Genomic DNA, 13,724 nt, shown 5'->3' with positions numbered 1-13,724 from the left:
AAATAAGCTGATTGCAAATGTATAGGAAATTTATTGTTTATTTTATATACTACACAGAAGGAATATAACAAAATATTTTACATTTTTTTTCAGATGCGAGATGAAAAAAAGAAATAATATTATTGATTTATTTGTTGCTGTTTCAATCTTTCTAGTGTAAGTGGTAGCAATGTAACGAATTCTTTAGATAATTTTATAAATTCGTATTTTTCTAACTTCTCTTGCTTTTCAGGATGCTTGTCATAATAGTTAACGACGAAGCTGTAAGCATCGACACTGTTCTGCATATTCTCTATCTTCTGCTGTACGTCGGAAGTTATGATCTTGTTGTACAATCTTCCCACATGGAAATAAGTGTACAACGCCGGATACAGCAGATCGTCCGAGAAAGACTCGACTCCACTCTCGGACTTGCTCATCTCCAACGAGTTCAAATACGACTGATAATGCTTTATGCTACTTCTCGCCAGGCGTTCGATCTTCGCCACCATCTGCACCGTCGGCTTCTCGTCGGACGCTTGCAAACGATCAATCTTCAAGTCCAGGATCTCCGAATACGTTTCTGCGAGCTCTATCCAAATCTCTCGGCAGACGATTCGGTAGAACCGCGGACACAATCCCTCGATCACCTCCTCCAGAGTGTCTATCCGCCGTTTATGCATTCTCGCCTGCCTGTCCTCGTTGTCCTCAAAGAACGCTAGGTATTTGTACGCCTGTGAGAGATCTTGGGCGATCCAGGCGTAGTCCGATGCGTGATTCTCGAAGGTATAATACTCCTTCGCTTTGTCCAACCACTTCCGAACGTTCAGGAACACTGGTCTGGCGTCGTTAAAATCCAACAGATACATGTCCGTGATTTCATTAGTAATCGATTCTAATTCCGGTTCTAGGTCTACGAATCTCGGGTCCTCCATGATCTCGGTTTGCGGATATTTGCAGACCTCGTTGGAAAGTTTCGCAGGCTTTGAAGCGTGATCTTCCTGCTCGGCCTTCTTCAGCAATCTCTCTTTGGACGCTCCCAGGAGAGCGATACCGTACTTCGCCCAGCATCTAGCGATACTCGCTGATCTGTGATCGTAATTCTCGTATTCCGCGGCAATACTCTCACTAGTTTCCCTAGTGCCTTTCGCCTTCAATATTTCTGAATATTTCTCAAGTATGCAGGACGCCGCGGCTAGATGATGTCTCGCTTGCGGAAATTTGTCTTGCTCTATGAAGTACTGAGATATCGTCGCGGCGTTTAACGCCCAATCGACGTAATCCAGATCCTGTGTTATCTTATTTTGACTCAACTGCTTACTCAGCGTTCTGTGACAATACAGAGCGAAGCTGCACTTGTCGTCCAGTTCGCGGCAGACCTGCGCCAAGTAATACAGAGTTAGCGTGTGAAGCTTCTCGAGAATACTTTTGGCGCACAGATCTCCCTCGATTTCCTCAATGCCCATAATGGTCACCATGTGAACAGGATCGAGTTTAACGTCTTCTGTAAACGTGACGTACAAGCTTTCCGCTTGCTTCAGAAAATTTTTAGCTTCCTCGTAGGAACTTCGTTGAGCATATATCAGACCTAACTGATTATTAGCGCTTATGGCCGGTAAAATGCCTTCGGGCGATAGTTTGCTCTCTTCCAATAGGTCGATGCATTTTTTGAAACATTCCGTGGCGAGTCCCGTGGCCTCCATGTCGGCTTGTAATATACCTATATTTAAATGCGTTATCGCAGCCGCCACGGTGCAGAGAGTCTCCTTGCAGTGCGTAAGAGCTTCCAGGATCTCCATTAGAATCTCCAGGGCTTTGGTCTTTTTCTCATAAAGCTTATTCGGATCAACCTTCGCCTCTCGTTCATTCAACAATTTCTGAACCTCCTGGTACTTTTCCTTCACCCATGAACTTGGATGACTGATTCTTTCCAAGCATTCCATTATGTTGTCCAAGTTATATTCACTTTTAGTATGTCCCTTGTTTTTCCGTTTAATAATTAGAGATTTCCCAGCAGCATTAGATCTGTCAGAGATATTTAGACTTCTATCTATCAGCCATCAGCAGCTTGAAGTCATGTGACACATCCTTGGTCAGATGCTCCTAAAAAAATATATAATTAATCAAACAATAGAGAGATATAAATATCTTTATACAGCAGATGGATAAAGTAATATAAACACCTAGAAAACACACTATTTTTCTTATGAATAAATGATTATTCATCATTTGTCTTATAGATAAAAAGTTATCTACCATTTGTCATATGGATTTTATCCTTGGAATATAGTCATGCAATGCTTGAATGGTCCAATGGAACTGATGTACTATTCTTTTAGCAAAAAATATCTTTCAAAATTGCCTTCTGTCCTTCAAAACTTCAATATCCTTCCCATCCAATATGCCAGTGTAATTGCCTGATTAAATAATGTCAAATTGTGAGTAGCTTTGAAGGGTGGAAAGTGAGAAGTAGATTTTCACCAATATTTCTTAAGATTGATATACAATCTCAGTAAAAAGTGATTTATATTATTGAAAACATAACAATTGTTTTAACATGTATTTAGATTCCATGAGATATGAGATTATTTTAAATGTGTAAAATCAAATTAATGAAATGTTCGATAATAATTAATAAAATTTTACATACTGTTTATGCATATTCTTAATTTTGCTTAAAAATATCAGGTGTAACTGTACAATTAGATAGCTAATTTGCAACGTTTCAATGCTTACACCTGCAATCCCACAACAACTTGATTAACTATCTTTGTAACCATTTTTTAAATCACTTTTTCAACAGTTGCTACGTTTTCCATTATATTTTTTTAGTTCATCAATAGTTATATTTAGTTCATAAACATATTTTTCATCAGCCTTTTACTTGTATACAAAAAATTGCATGAATAGTTGAAGCAAATCTTTGTGTATGTTCTTGCAAAAATTCAACTCTATTCACAATGTACACAAGTATTATGTACATGATGATATAGTTGAACTTTTGCAAGAACATACGCAAAGGTTTGCTTCAACTATTTATATAATTTTTATGTATATTGAAGCATTTGGAAAAGTAATGTAACATGATGTATAAGTTGATACACTCGTCATAAGATACCATGTATAAAACTGTAAACTAACTTTTATTTTATTAGAAACTGCGCAGCCAATCGGTCTGAAATTTTAATAATATTAATCTTGCTTCAAATAATATTCTATATGATTTTTAAATGGACTGAAGCATTATTATGACTTCTCGATTGTACCGCCTTAAACACTCTAATAAAAAAAAAACCAATAGAAAACGACAGAAAGTGCCAGAAACCTGATTCAAAAACAATAGGATTCTATCGTTCCTTCAATCTTTCGAAAAGTGTTCTGCTAGGAGAACGGCACAACATTGCACTACTGACTGTTCAAGTATCGCACGACCTTCCAGCAAAAATAAAATCTGCATTAAAGATAAATGGTGGGCCAACGTTTTATTGATAAAACAAGTGGTGCATTTCCCAAGAGTTCACATCATTATTCATCCCCGTAAAAAAATAAGTCGTTATTACGTCTAACCTTATAAAACTGCTCGCAGTCTCGTCATTAGTGTTGAAGTTCCGAGTCAATCGGTACTCGTCCTAAAAACCTCAGTCGGACAGCCGGGTGACGAGAGACGGGAGGACGTGGGAGGACGGGACCAGACGGGATCGAGAGCACGATGGCGAGCGCTAGTACCTCCATTTCCTCCGCGTAGTGACATTCGCAGTGCGTGGCGTGGCGAGCGTGCGTCCCTCACGAGTCGCAGCTGATCGTTCCGCCGTCGCGGTCGGTGTTTATCTGTCTGTCACGAGTATATACCCGCTCCGAATCTTTCTTTTCCTTTTCCCCCCGCTCTGGCCGCGGTCGGCAACTCCGTTCCTCGGAGAGGGTTGCGCGCGCGCGCGCACGTACACGACGTCTCCGTCGTCGTCGTCGTCTCGTCGCCGCTGTCATCGTTGCAGTCCCCGCGTTAGTGCCATATGTACCTCGCGCGGTGTGCACCACGGCGGTCGAGATGTGGGTGAAGCCGCAGGAGGTGTTGCTCGCCAACGCGTTCTGGTAAAGTCATCGCCTACGGCGATCCTCCTGCGATCCTCGTCGTCGCTCGCGATCAATTGTCACTGATCGACAACGTCACGCGAGCGTCGAAAACGCGACAGCGACCGACCTCGAAAGTCGCGCGGGTAAATGTTTACATCGCGCCGGAGACAGCTGACGCCAGAGGTTGCGTCCTCTCCGCAGCGGGCGATATCGCGGAATCGGGAGGTTCCTATCGCCTTCCGCGACGTTTCGGTAACAATTTCTCGACATCCGCGTCGCCCCGACGAACGAGAGCGGGACGGAGCAACGTTATCGGTTACGAACGTATAACGTCATAACGTGACAAAATGATTGTTTTTAACGACGCGAACGAGCCGTTAGTGTGAGATAACGAAACATCACGAAACACGCCTAGCGTGTAAAAGTGTGTATGCACGAAAGCGCGACATGCCGCTTCATCGCTGTTACACGAGTGTGTCTGGCCTGGTCGTTGGAGTCGATAAGCGGCGATGTCGAAAACAGTGACATGATAAGAGAGGATAGTTCGACGCTAATTTAGCGTGCCTTCGAATATACATAATAATGACTGCTAGTAATAATAAATGTTAACAGAGAGAGAGAGAGAGAGAGAACAATAATATTTGATGAAAAAAAATCAGTTAATATTCGCTGTCAATGTCTTTTACTGGCATCTAAATCAAGCAACTTTTAACTAAATTTGTTTTACTTAATTTCTAATTTCTGATGCTCGTTACACATTTGTCGATGATCTGTTTTTTGATCATATCCTAAAATCTTTTAAAAGTTTCTATTCTTTTTCTAGAAATTGTTGAACTTTATATAATTGTATTATTGTTTTATAATAGGATTACTGAGCAGGCGACTGTGTATTTCGTTTTGCAACGTCGCAAAGGACATGGGAAGACAAAAGGTCTTACCTCCATATTGGTGGGCACATTGGACAGTGTTTTTGACACTAAACCACCACCCTTTAGAATTCTTCATCAAACACCATCGTCGGAAGTTTATTGGGGTATTTGATTATAATTGAACTTTAAAACTCTATATAAGATATAAGGAACATGAAATCTTAAAGAGAAAAAAAAAGGAAGGAAAGTGATAGAGATAATTTCTGTCTATAAATTTAATTAAAGATTTTCCACAAAAAACCAAACAAATTCAAAAAATTAAATTTTTTAGGAAACAGAAAAGATGTTTTGCATGTTTAAACCATTTGTTGTGTAAATATGGTCATTTTTCTGAACATAGGTAAAAGAATAAGGTTGTAGGCTTTGTGTTAATATTTTGAGGACTTACGTAAAAAAAAATTAGAGTCTCTGGACCTGTTTAGTTGTCACAGAAATTTTACTACTTATTCTATAACATATTTTACATTTATCTTTTTTTATAAAATTAATGACAAAAGTGTAGAAGGAAGTATTATTTAAAATATAAATATTATTTTTTTAATTTTTTATTTACAAAATTCTACAAATTTTACAAATTGCTCTTAACAAGAACATCCTTTTATTTGTTTCTTTTTGCATAAATATGATCATTTTTCTTCGAACGTATAATAAGTATAAACTAGGTTTTAGTATTTGATTAATATTTTGAGAACTTGTTTGGGAAAAAAAATATTAACAAACCTCTGAACTTGTTTGGTCCTTGTGGAAATTTTATATTTACTACATATTTATATTTTCCATTTTCTGTTTGATTCTTATGGAAAAAAATTGTTCATGCTACTGTTAGAGAATAATTTGACACCATAATCTTTCAACTGTGTAATTATGTAATTAGTGCTATAATCCTCAACCGTATAATTATGCATATTACAACTGTATAGTACGTAGAAATTTTTCTACTTGTATTATACATTTAAAAAAACATAAAGCCAAGAGCAATGAATATGTATGCAAATATTGTTTTAGCGAGTAACAGAGATAATAGCACAGTAACTGATAACATTGCGTGTACATTAGTATAAACAAATATCAGCTGAGTATAGCGAATGCCGAGGGAGTACAAGAAGCCCATTGGTTTTGCTTACATTTAATTTTAAAATGCAATTACGATCTACAAAAATTATGGGCTAAATTTTATTTTGATTAAATCTTGTTAGTAAAGTTTGAATATCTAATATGCCTATTTATATTCAAAATTTGCAGAAGTGGCATGTTCCTTGACCCGTGAAGAGATTTTGCAGGATTGGGAATGGCTCCACTCGAATTTAATGACTACCCTCACGTCGTTCGATACCGAGGAGGAGATAACGGAATTTGTTTGCTGCAAAATTCAATCTATAATAGCAAACAGCATCCCGGATTCTCAGTTTGCGGATGGTAGAATCGTTACTTAAATTGTAAGATTTGCATTGTTTGTGAATGCAATAAATTGAGAAATAATATTATTTCCAGAAGAAGATCCGGAGTCTTTTAAAACTGTGTCTTTTAAATTCCACCAATTGTTCAATATACCTAAAGAGGACAAATTGGTCAATTACTATTCATGCAGGTTTTTAAATATTTTAAATATAAAGATTTTATAAGAATATAATATTAAATATATATACATTTGGAAGATGTGATTCATAAAATGATTATGTGTCTCTTTTAGTTATTGGAAATCACGATTACCTAGGCAAGGATGGCTCTATTTATCTGTAAACCACATGTGCTTTTACGCTTACATATTGGCGAGAGAAACGAAGCTGACTATAAGATGGACGGACATTACGGAATTAAACAAAACTAATTCCCTTATAGTTTCAGATAGTATACGCGTTGTAACACGTGACAATAAAGAGGTATGCGTCATGCATATATTTCTATGTATCGTTATCGACGCATGTCGCGATCCATTCCACATGACAGTCAATCAAGTTCTCACACTTAACTTTTTCTTCTGTGTTACAGCATTATTTTTCTATGTTTTTACATAAATCAGAAACGTATTCGTTAATGGAACAACTGACCAATATTGCTATGAAAAGGTACTAGTTTATTAATGTGTCGCATACGGAAAGTATGTAAAAACTATATTTTATATTTTGTATTAATTTAATATTACTTAATTTTTATTTGTCTTAGACTCATTGATGAAAAAAGTGGGTTTAACGAGGATAGAGATTTACTGAATAAATTAAGGTACGTTGTTGCGATTATATTACTTTTTAGAGAATTATATATAAATATAAATGCCAAAAATAAATACCGAAATAATTTTTAATTTAGCAAAAATGTGCCTAAGAAGCCGTCTTTCTTAAAGAGGGATCTGGATGCACGAGCGCATTCGGAAACTTATAGGCTTCAATTTAGGTTGCCTGGAACCGAGAAATTAGATGGTAGCATTGACGCCACCTTATGGACTCCATACAACAAAAGATACGTTTGGGGAAAGATATATTTATCCCAAAATTACCTTTGTTTTGAAAGTAGGGTAAATATCTTTCTAAAACAAATAAACTTTAACCTGAATTGATTGTAAAATTTACTTATCACTTGTGTATATCCAGGTAAGAAGACAGGTCAATTTAGTTATACCTCTGAGGGAAGTAACGCTCGTTGAGTCTGCAGAAAATCAATCCAACACAGGAACGGATAAGTCGATATTAGTCACGACGGCGCGTTCGTCGTTCCTATTCGCGCAAATACACGATAGAGATTTTGTGGTGCAGAAAATCTCCGAGCTTCTGGCAAAGTCTAAACTCAATTACGTGTATGTTTGTGTAACGTTTTCTAATAGATATAAAATATATGTAGATGTGTGCAACTGTAAGTTGTAAACTTGTTACAGAATGAGAGATAATGTATGTTTACCAAATTCTTCGAGTAACATTAGCAATTGCGAGGAAGCGAAACCTATGGAACAGTGGAAACCACAGCCGCCATTGATGATACTTTTTAAAGCTCCATTGACTCCCGAAGCCGCGTTGAAACAAGAGGCTAAAGAAAAGCAATGGGAGCTACATTTTGCAGAATATGGAAGGGGAATTACAATGTATAGAACTACGGAAACTACGAAACTCGTTATTCAAGGAATACCGCAGGCCCTCAGAGGAGAAGTTTGGCTTACTTTTTCTGGTAATATATAAATGATACAGTATATTTTACAAATAATAATAAACTCTGGTACATACAATGCATCGTTTTAGGTGCCTTAAACGAAAAGGCAATGAACCCAGACTTATATAAATCATTGGTCGAACAATCACTTGGTAAATCATGTCAAGCAAATGAAGAAATCGAAAGGGATTTGCATAGATCGTTACCGGAACATCCAGCTTTCCAATCGGATACTGGAATAAGCGCGCTGCGAAGGGTACTATCTGCCTATGCATGGCGAAATCCTCAGATCGGTAAGTTTAATATTTTTCTGTTCATTTTTAATACAATTTGAAGCTTTTACAAACCAAATTTTTAATTAAATATAATAGAAAGAATCTTTTGGTTATCTAATTTTACTAAATATCGACTTATCAAAAATCTATTATTTTAGCTGTTGAAACGTAAAATTAATATTTGTTTAAAAATAATTAAATTATGTTATTTGAGCATTATGTTAATACAAAAATTAATCATAAATGTATTATGCAGGTTATTGTCAGGCAATGAATATAGTAGCTTCAGTTCTGTTAATCTACTGCTCTGAGGAATCAGCGTTCTGGCAGTTATGTAATGTTTGTGAATCATTATTGCCTGATTACTACGATCGGAGAGTAGTCGGTGCTCTTGTTGACCAAGGTCTTTTAGAGGAACTGGCAGCTGAGCATTTACCAATTTTACATGCCAAATTACAAGAGCTTGGCTTAATTAAAGTTATCTCATTATCTTGGTTTTTAACAATATTTTTAAGCGTTATGCCAACCAGTAGTGCTGTAAACATCATGGATTGTTTCTTCTATGATGGAGCAAAAGTTATTTTTCAGGTAATAAATTATATTATAAATATAGTGAGCATAATTTTTTTTAATATATTTTTTCAATTAACGGTATCTTTCAATAAATATAATTTTCTTTAAATTCCAATAGATTGTTATACAAAAATACTCTTATTATGAATAAATTTAACATAACTTTTTTTAACAAGTTTGTTCTATTTTATTATTTTAAGTTTATTTAAATTTTAGAATTTAATCAAATTATCTCGTCGTTGTTATGTATAATAAGTACAAAGTTATTTAAAATAAATAGATCTCTCTTGCTTTATCAGATAGCATTAACTGTGTTGGAATGGAATCAAGACAAGTTACTCAATTGTCGCGATGATGGAGAAGCTATGCAATTGTTAACAGATTACCTTGGCGGTGTATATAACGACGAAGGCCCAATATTTCCTAAACCAGCTGATAGTGCATCACCCAATAAGGTAAGAATATAAATGTATTCTTTTTATTTCATATCTGATCCAATCTTCAATTATAATATATCTAAAATATATTTTGCTATTATAGAGTATATCTGTCCAAACGTTAATCTATGAAGCATATTCGAGATATGGATCTTTGACAATTGGTGGAATAGAAAGATTGCGCCTGAAGCACAGACTAAGAGTAGTTCAAAGTCTCGAAGATGGAATTGAGAAAAACGTAATAAGAAGCGTTGTTGTTGATAAATATATGAAAATGGAAGAACTGCAGGTAATTCAAGGTAGTTTCACATAAACTACGGAACATGATTATAAATATTTTAATTATACTATGTGTACAGGAATTGTTAAGTTTAGTGAGAGAAGAGCTAATGAGTCAAAGAAAATCCGAACCCGACCGCTATGATCCGACTCAACCACCTTACGAAGCATATAAAGTAGATTTTGACTTATTTAGAATATTATTTGGCGGACTATCTCCATGGGGAAAATGCACTCAAGCCGAATCTCTGTCTGCGCGGCTATTCCGTGTAAGTTCAATCTATAAATTGTTTTCTTCGTCGATTAACATGTATTGTAAAATTTTGTATAGTAAAGTTAAAATTTAAAAAAATTGTCTTATAAAACATAAATTTTATTTTCTATTACTATTGCGTATTTGACTACAAGCAATACGAAAGAAACATTAATCATATAGTTACTTTATTTAGAAAAAATATATATATATGTTCTCCTAGTTGATGGACCGTAATCGCGACGGTTTGCTAAACTTCCGGGAACTAGTGCAAGCTATAGGAATGACAGCAACGGCTGATTTAACACAGAGATTAAAGTTATTGTATACGTTGCATTTACCGCCACTTCTTACGCCTGCCGACTTTGAATCGCCAACACATTCAGCAGGTAAATAAGATATTTTCAATAATAAATACATACATATATATATATATATATATATATATATGAAATCTACATATACATATTAAATATATTAATCTATGTTTGTTACATTACGATGTAAATTTATGAATTGATTAGATGGAGCCGAAATGGCGGCAGAAGCTACGGATTTCTTCGACAGCATGGAGCAGAGCGTAGCTTCCTTGGAAATGCCAATTAGTGTGGCAGAAGAACCTAGCGTAAGCACTCTATCGCGATCCACGAGCTTAAACAGCCAGCCAGGTGATCAATCGTGGGAAGTTCAGAGTATGGGCAGCTTGCGTTCGATGATAGCATCAAAAGATAGTCCACTAGATCTCAAAACTGTGCCAAAAATGTCTCAAAAACATTTTATAGCATTGTGGAAAACTCTTTACGACATGTTTCCCGCTCAACCCGAAGAGCAGGAGACGTATCATTGCATCGCTTCTATAGGTAATATATTTATATTGTTATACTTAGAAACCTCATTTTATAGTAACATTTATGTTTATAAATAAAATAATACAAAAACCATAGGTACACTTCTGCTTCAATTGGGAGACGTTGGTAAGAAATTCTACGTAGAGAGAGAAGAATCTGAAGATAGTTTACTTCTAGCTGCTTCTACGGCTCAACAAGCTTCCTCAGTTGTTGAAAGGGTATATATTTTTATTTGTATTGACAATCGATATTCTTTATAACGATAAGTTCGACACTTTCTTTTTTTAGTCACCTGACCGTAATGGAAATCCATCAAGCATAGCATCATCCGCTGATCCTGACTGGTCGATAACCGTTGAGCAATTTTTGGCATCTGCTTTGACCGGTCAGGCAATAGTGGATTTCTTCAGTACACGAACTGACCTTATGGAGGCTATGACAACATTGAAAAATCGTCGATTCAATCGAGTTCATTCTTTATCAGACACACCTATCCTGAACGGATGACATACGGTGATGAACGTATAAGAGAATGTGTATATCTATTTTTATGCATGATTGGCATAGATAAATTGACGAAAGAAAAAACAGAGAAATTGCTTAAGAGAAATTTATGTATTATTAGTAGTAAACGCAAATTTTAATTTGGAAAGAAGCGTATTCGCATGAATAGCAATACGTGCAATATAAAGCTTTAAACAATATACATACAGATTCATTTATTACAATGCTAAAAAATCGCGTTAAAATTTTTATAATTATTATTTTCTAAATTTCTGATATAAATACTCTTTTGTGAATGAAATAATACATACTGCATTTGATTTTAGTAGTCTCTCTAACTTCTTTTACAAGATGAATTTAATTGCAGTTGTATTCTAATCCACTATATTAAGAAAATTATAAATATTATTTTTTAAATATGATTTATCTATTATGATATTGACAGTAATAGTAAATAGTAATATAATTGTATCATTAGGTTCTGAAAATTTTTCGAACAAGGCATACGTTTAATATGTCGGCCTACTTTAGGAATTATCACAAATATACAATAGCGCGTCAATACACTGAGAAAAAATCGATATATTCAGAAAAAAATGTTGCTTGTAACATTTTCTTCGATATTTAAAAAAAATTTGAATTGTAATAATGAAATATATATTTCTGTGAAATATATTTCTCTATTTATATATCTAATTTTTTTAATTAATTGGTTTGCTAGGAATAAAATTTTATTTCGCTTTATTTAAATTAAAGATTTATTTTAATGAAATAAATTTATATTCTACAAATATAAGTTTTACGTATCTTTTTCTCAGTGTAGTAAATACTCAGGATAAAAATCTGAAGTTAGTTCCATTATTTTGAAATTATCTATGTAAGAAACTTGAATTTTTAAACATCTAATATTGACGCATGAGTATTTCTGAGGAGCACTGAAGAGATGACACTGTCCAGATTTATTTGGAAATGTCAAACAGTTTTGGTTCCCGCAGATGTATTAAACGGTTGCAAGGAAATGTATAGTAACAAGTATACGTCAATAGTTATTTACATATAGATTCGCTATTTTATTTCCTATTTTTGCTTTACATTAAATGTTATATACAAATGTTACATATTCTTCAAGTATTATATTTTTATATTTTTAATTGTTTTAAGAGATAAGTTAAAATATTGAATATGTAATTGAAGATTAAAGAAATTACTCTCTACATAAAAATTTATAACAAAACGTTGTGAAATTTTTAATTCATTCTTGATTATTGTTATATTATAAATCATTCTTTACAATGGTAAATTCTAGTAAAACAATCCGAATACATGTGAAATATTCCAACAAAAAATATGCCATGTTATCTCAAATAAAATAGAAAAAAGTATTTTCTATCATTTGCTCGACCATTATATCAATTAAAGAACTAGCAATTTTTTTATGCATCTGCAGATGGACATAGAAAATCACTCTATTTATAAACGTGATACATAAATGATGCAAAAGTTCATGGGTATTTGAACGAGATAACAACGCAATTTTGATATGCAGTATTATTTAATAACTGATCATTGCCTTCCAATAATACAAATTTTTCATTAGCTGATTTATTCATAAAAGTTTCATAGTATTAGGATTTGATTTCCAAGTGTATAAGTTATAGAAATAACTCATTATGAGAAAAAGAAGCAGATTAATTAAAAAAATTTTCTTTCAAAATGTTGAATTCTTTCTAGTATAACCAAAAGATGTATTTTGATTCATTTACTTTTGAAATTTCACAATCATGAAATAAATTAATATAAAAAGCCTTAGACGATAATAATAGGAAGGTTGCATGGTACACGATTTAAAAGTTGTTGCCTACAAGTCTCAAATCATTTTTTCTCCTAGAAAGCTCTACTATTTGTAATCGACAGTAAAATACTAAAAAACTTCTTCCTATTTCTAGGTAAAGATGGATTTTAATATAAGAAATATATAAAGAGAGAGCAAGAGCTTTTTTTATCGATTAAAATTTATGGAAAATAGCTAATTCCAATTGTACATCATATTACATACATAATCGCATACGCTTTAGTGATAGTTTTTATTTTTATATAACTAAAGAGTATTCACCCAAACATAATTTTACGAACATAATTCGCGAAACGGTATCCGATATGTATGAAAAAGTCTTATTATCAATGTATTATACGTGTATATAAACATATTTCATATCTGTAATTGTATGTATAAAATACATAATAAATATCATGTACAATATACGCTCAGCAACAATAATATTTATCTCATCTCAAATGTTACACATAATGTCTAATATTGCTTATATATTTTTTAATTTGTACTTTTGCTTTTTAGAGTTTATATTGAATTTTTTAATTATTTACGAAAATATTATTCTTGAAAAAGGGAATATACATGTAAGAAGTACTTCAAAAAT

General features: G+C 33.9%; 2 protein-coding genes across 4 annotated transcripts; one reads left to right on the top strand and one right to left on the bottom strand.

The window, feature by feature from the left end:
* Window positions 1-14: 14 nt before the first annotated feature.
* Window positions 15-3,752, bottom strand: LOC105195533 (KIF-binding protein). 2 transcript variants are annotated; one of them, XM_039447825.1, is made up of 3 exons: window positions 3,547-3,683; window positions 2,236-2,396; window positions 15-2,082 (listed from the first exon to the last, which is right to left on the bottom strand). In XM_039447825.1, exon 3 carries the CDS (start codon window positions 1,920-1,922, stop codon window positions 120-122), a length of 1,803 nt encoding a protein of 600 aa, XP_039303759.1. In that variant the 5' UTR covers window positions 1,923-2,082; window positions 2,236-2,396; window positions 3,547-3,683; the 3' UTR covers window positions 15-119. The 2 variants fall into 2 exon arrangements, with proteins under 2 accessions (XP_039303759.1, XP_011159275.2); XM_011160973.3 differs by lacking the exon at window positions 2,236-2,396 and having other exon boundaries at window positions 3,547-3,752.
* Window positions 3,753-3,843: 91 nt separating this feature from the next.
* LOC105195532 (TBC1 domain family member 9) lies at window positions 3,844-11,863 on the top strand. 2 transcript variants are annotated; one of them, XM_039447824.1, is made up of 19 exons: window positions 3,844-4,068; window positions 4,917-5,083; window positions 6,222-6,395; window positions 6,474-6,567; window positions 6,670-6,859; window positions 6,969-7,045; window positions 7,143-7,199; window positions 7,287-7,491; window positions 7,568-7,770; window positions 7,849-8,135; window positions 8,207-8,410; window positions 8,649-8,980; window positions 9,265-9,420; window positions 9,506-9,691; window positions 9,762-9,950; window positions 10,158-10,323; window positions 10,459-10,794; window positions 10,879-11,000; window positions 11,071-11,863. In XM_039447824.1, the coding sequence occupies exons 1-19, from the start codon at window positions 4,025-4,027 to the stop codon at window positions 11,287-11,289; spliced, it is 3,408 nt and encodes a 1,135-aa protein (XP_039303758.1). In that variant the 5' UTR covers window positions 3,844-4,024; the 3' UTR covers window positions 11,290-11,863. The 2 variants fall into 2 exon arrangements, with proteins under 2 accessions (XP_039303758.1, XP_011159274.1); XM_011160972.3 differs by having other exon boundaries at window positions 6,471-6,567.
* The last annotated feature ends 1,861 nt before the right edge of the window (window positions 11,864-13,724 follow it).

The sequence above is a fragment of the Solenopsis invicta genome, chromosome 4 (genome assembly GCF_016802725.1).
Source record: "Solenopsis invicta isolate M01_SB chromosome 4, UNIL_Sinv_3.0, whole genome shotgun sequence".
In the NCBI taxonomy this organism is placed as follows: domain Eukaryota; kingdom Metazoa; phylum Arthropoda; class Insecta; order Hymenoptera; family Formicidae; genus Solenopsis; species Solenopsis invicta.
Note: the sequence above shows the minus strand (reverse complement) of the source record. Positions and strands in the feature narration are given on the sequence as shown.

What these genes read in the sequence shown, in the direction of transcription:
- LOC105195532 (XM_011160972.3), top strand. Translation starts at nt 4,025, where the DNA reads ATGTGGGTGAAGCCGCAGGAGGTGTTGCTCGCCAACGCGTTCTG. An exon ending in GATTTACTGAATAAATTAAG is followed by an intron (nt 7,200 to 7,286) that starts GTACGTTGTTGC and finishes TTTTTAATTTAG; the next exon opens with CAAAAATGTGCCTAAGAAGC. An exon ending in ATGGCGAAATCCTCAGATCG is followed by an intron (nt 8,411 to 8,648) that starts GTAAGTTTAATA and finishes TGTATTATGCAG; the next exon opens with GTTATTGTCAGGCAATGAAT.
- LOC105195533 (XM_011160973.3), bottom strand. Translation starts at nt 1,922, where the DNA reads ATGGAATGCTTGGAAAGAATCAGTCATCCAAGTTCATGGGTGAAGGAA.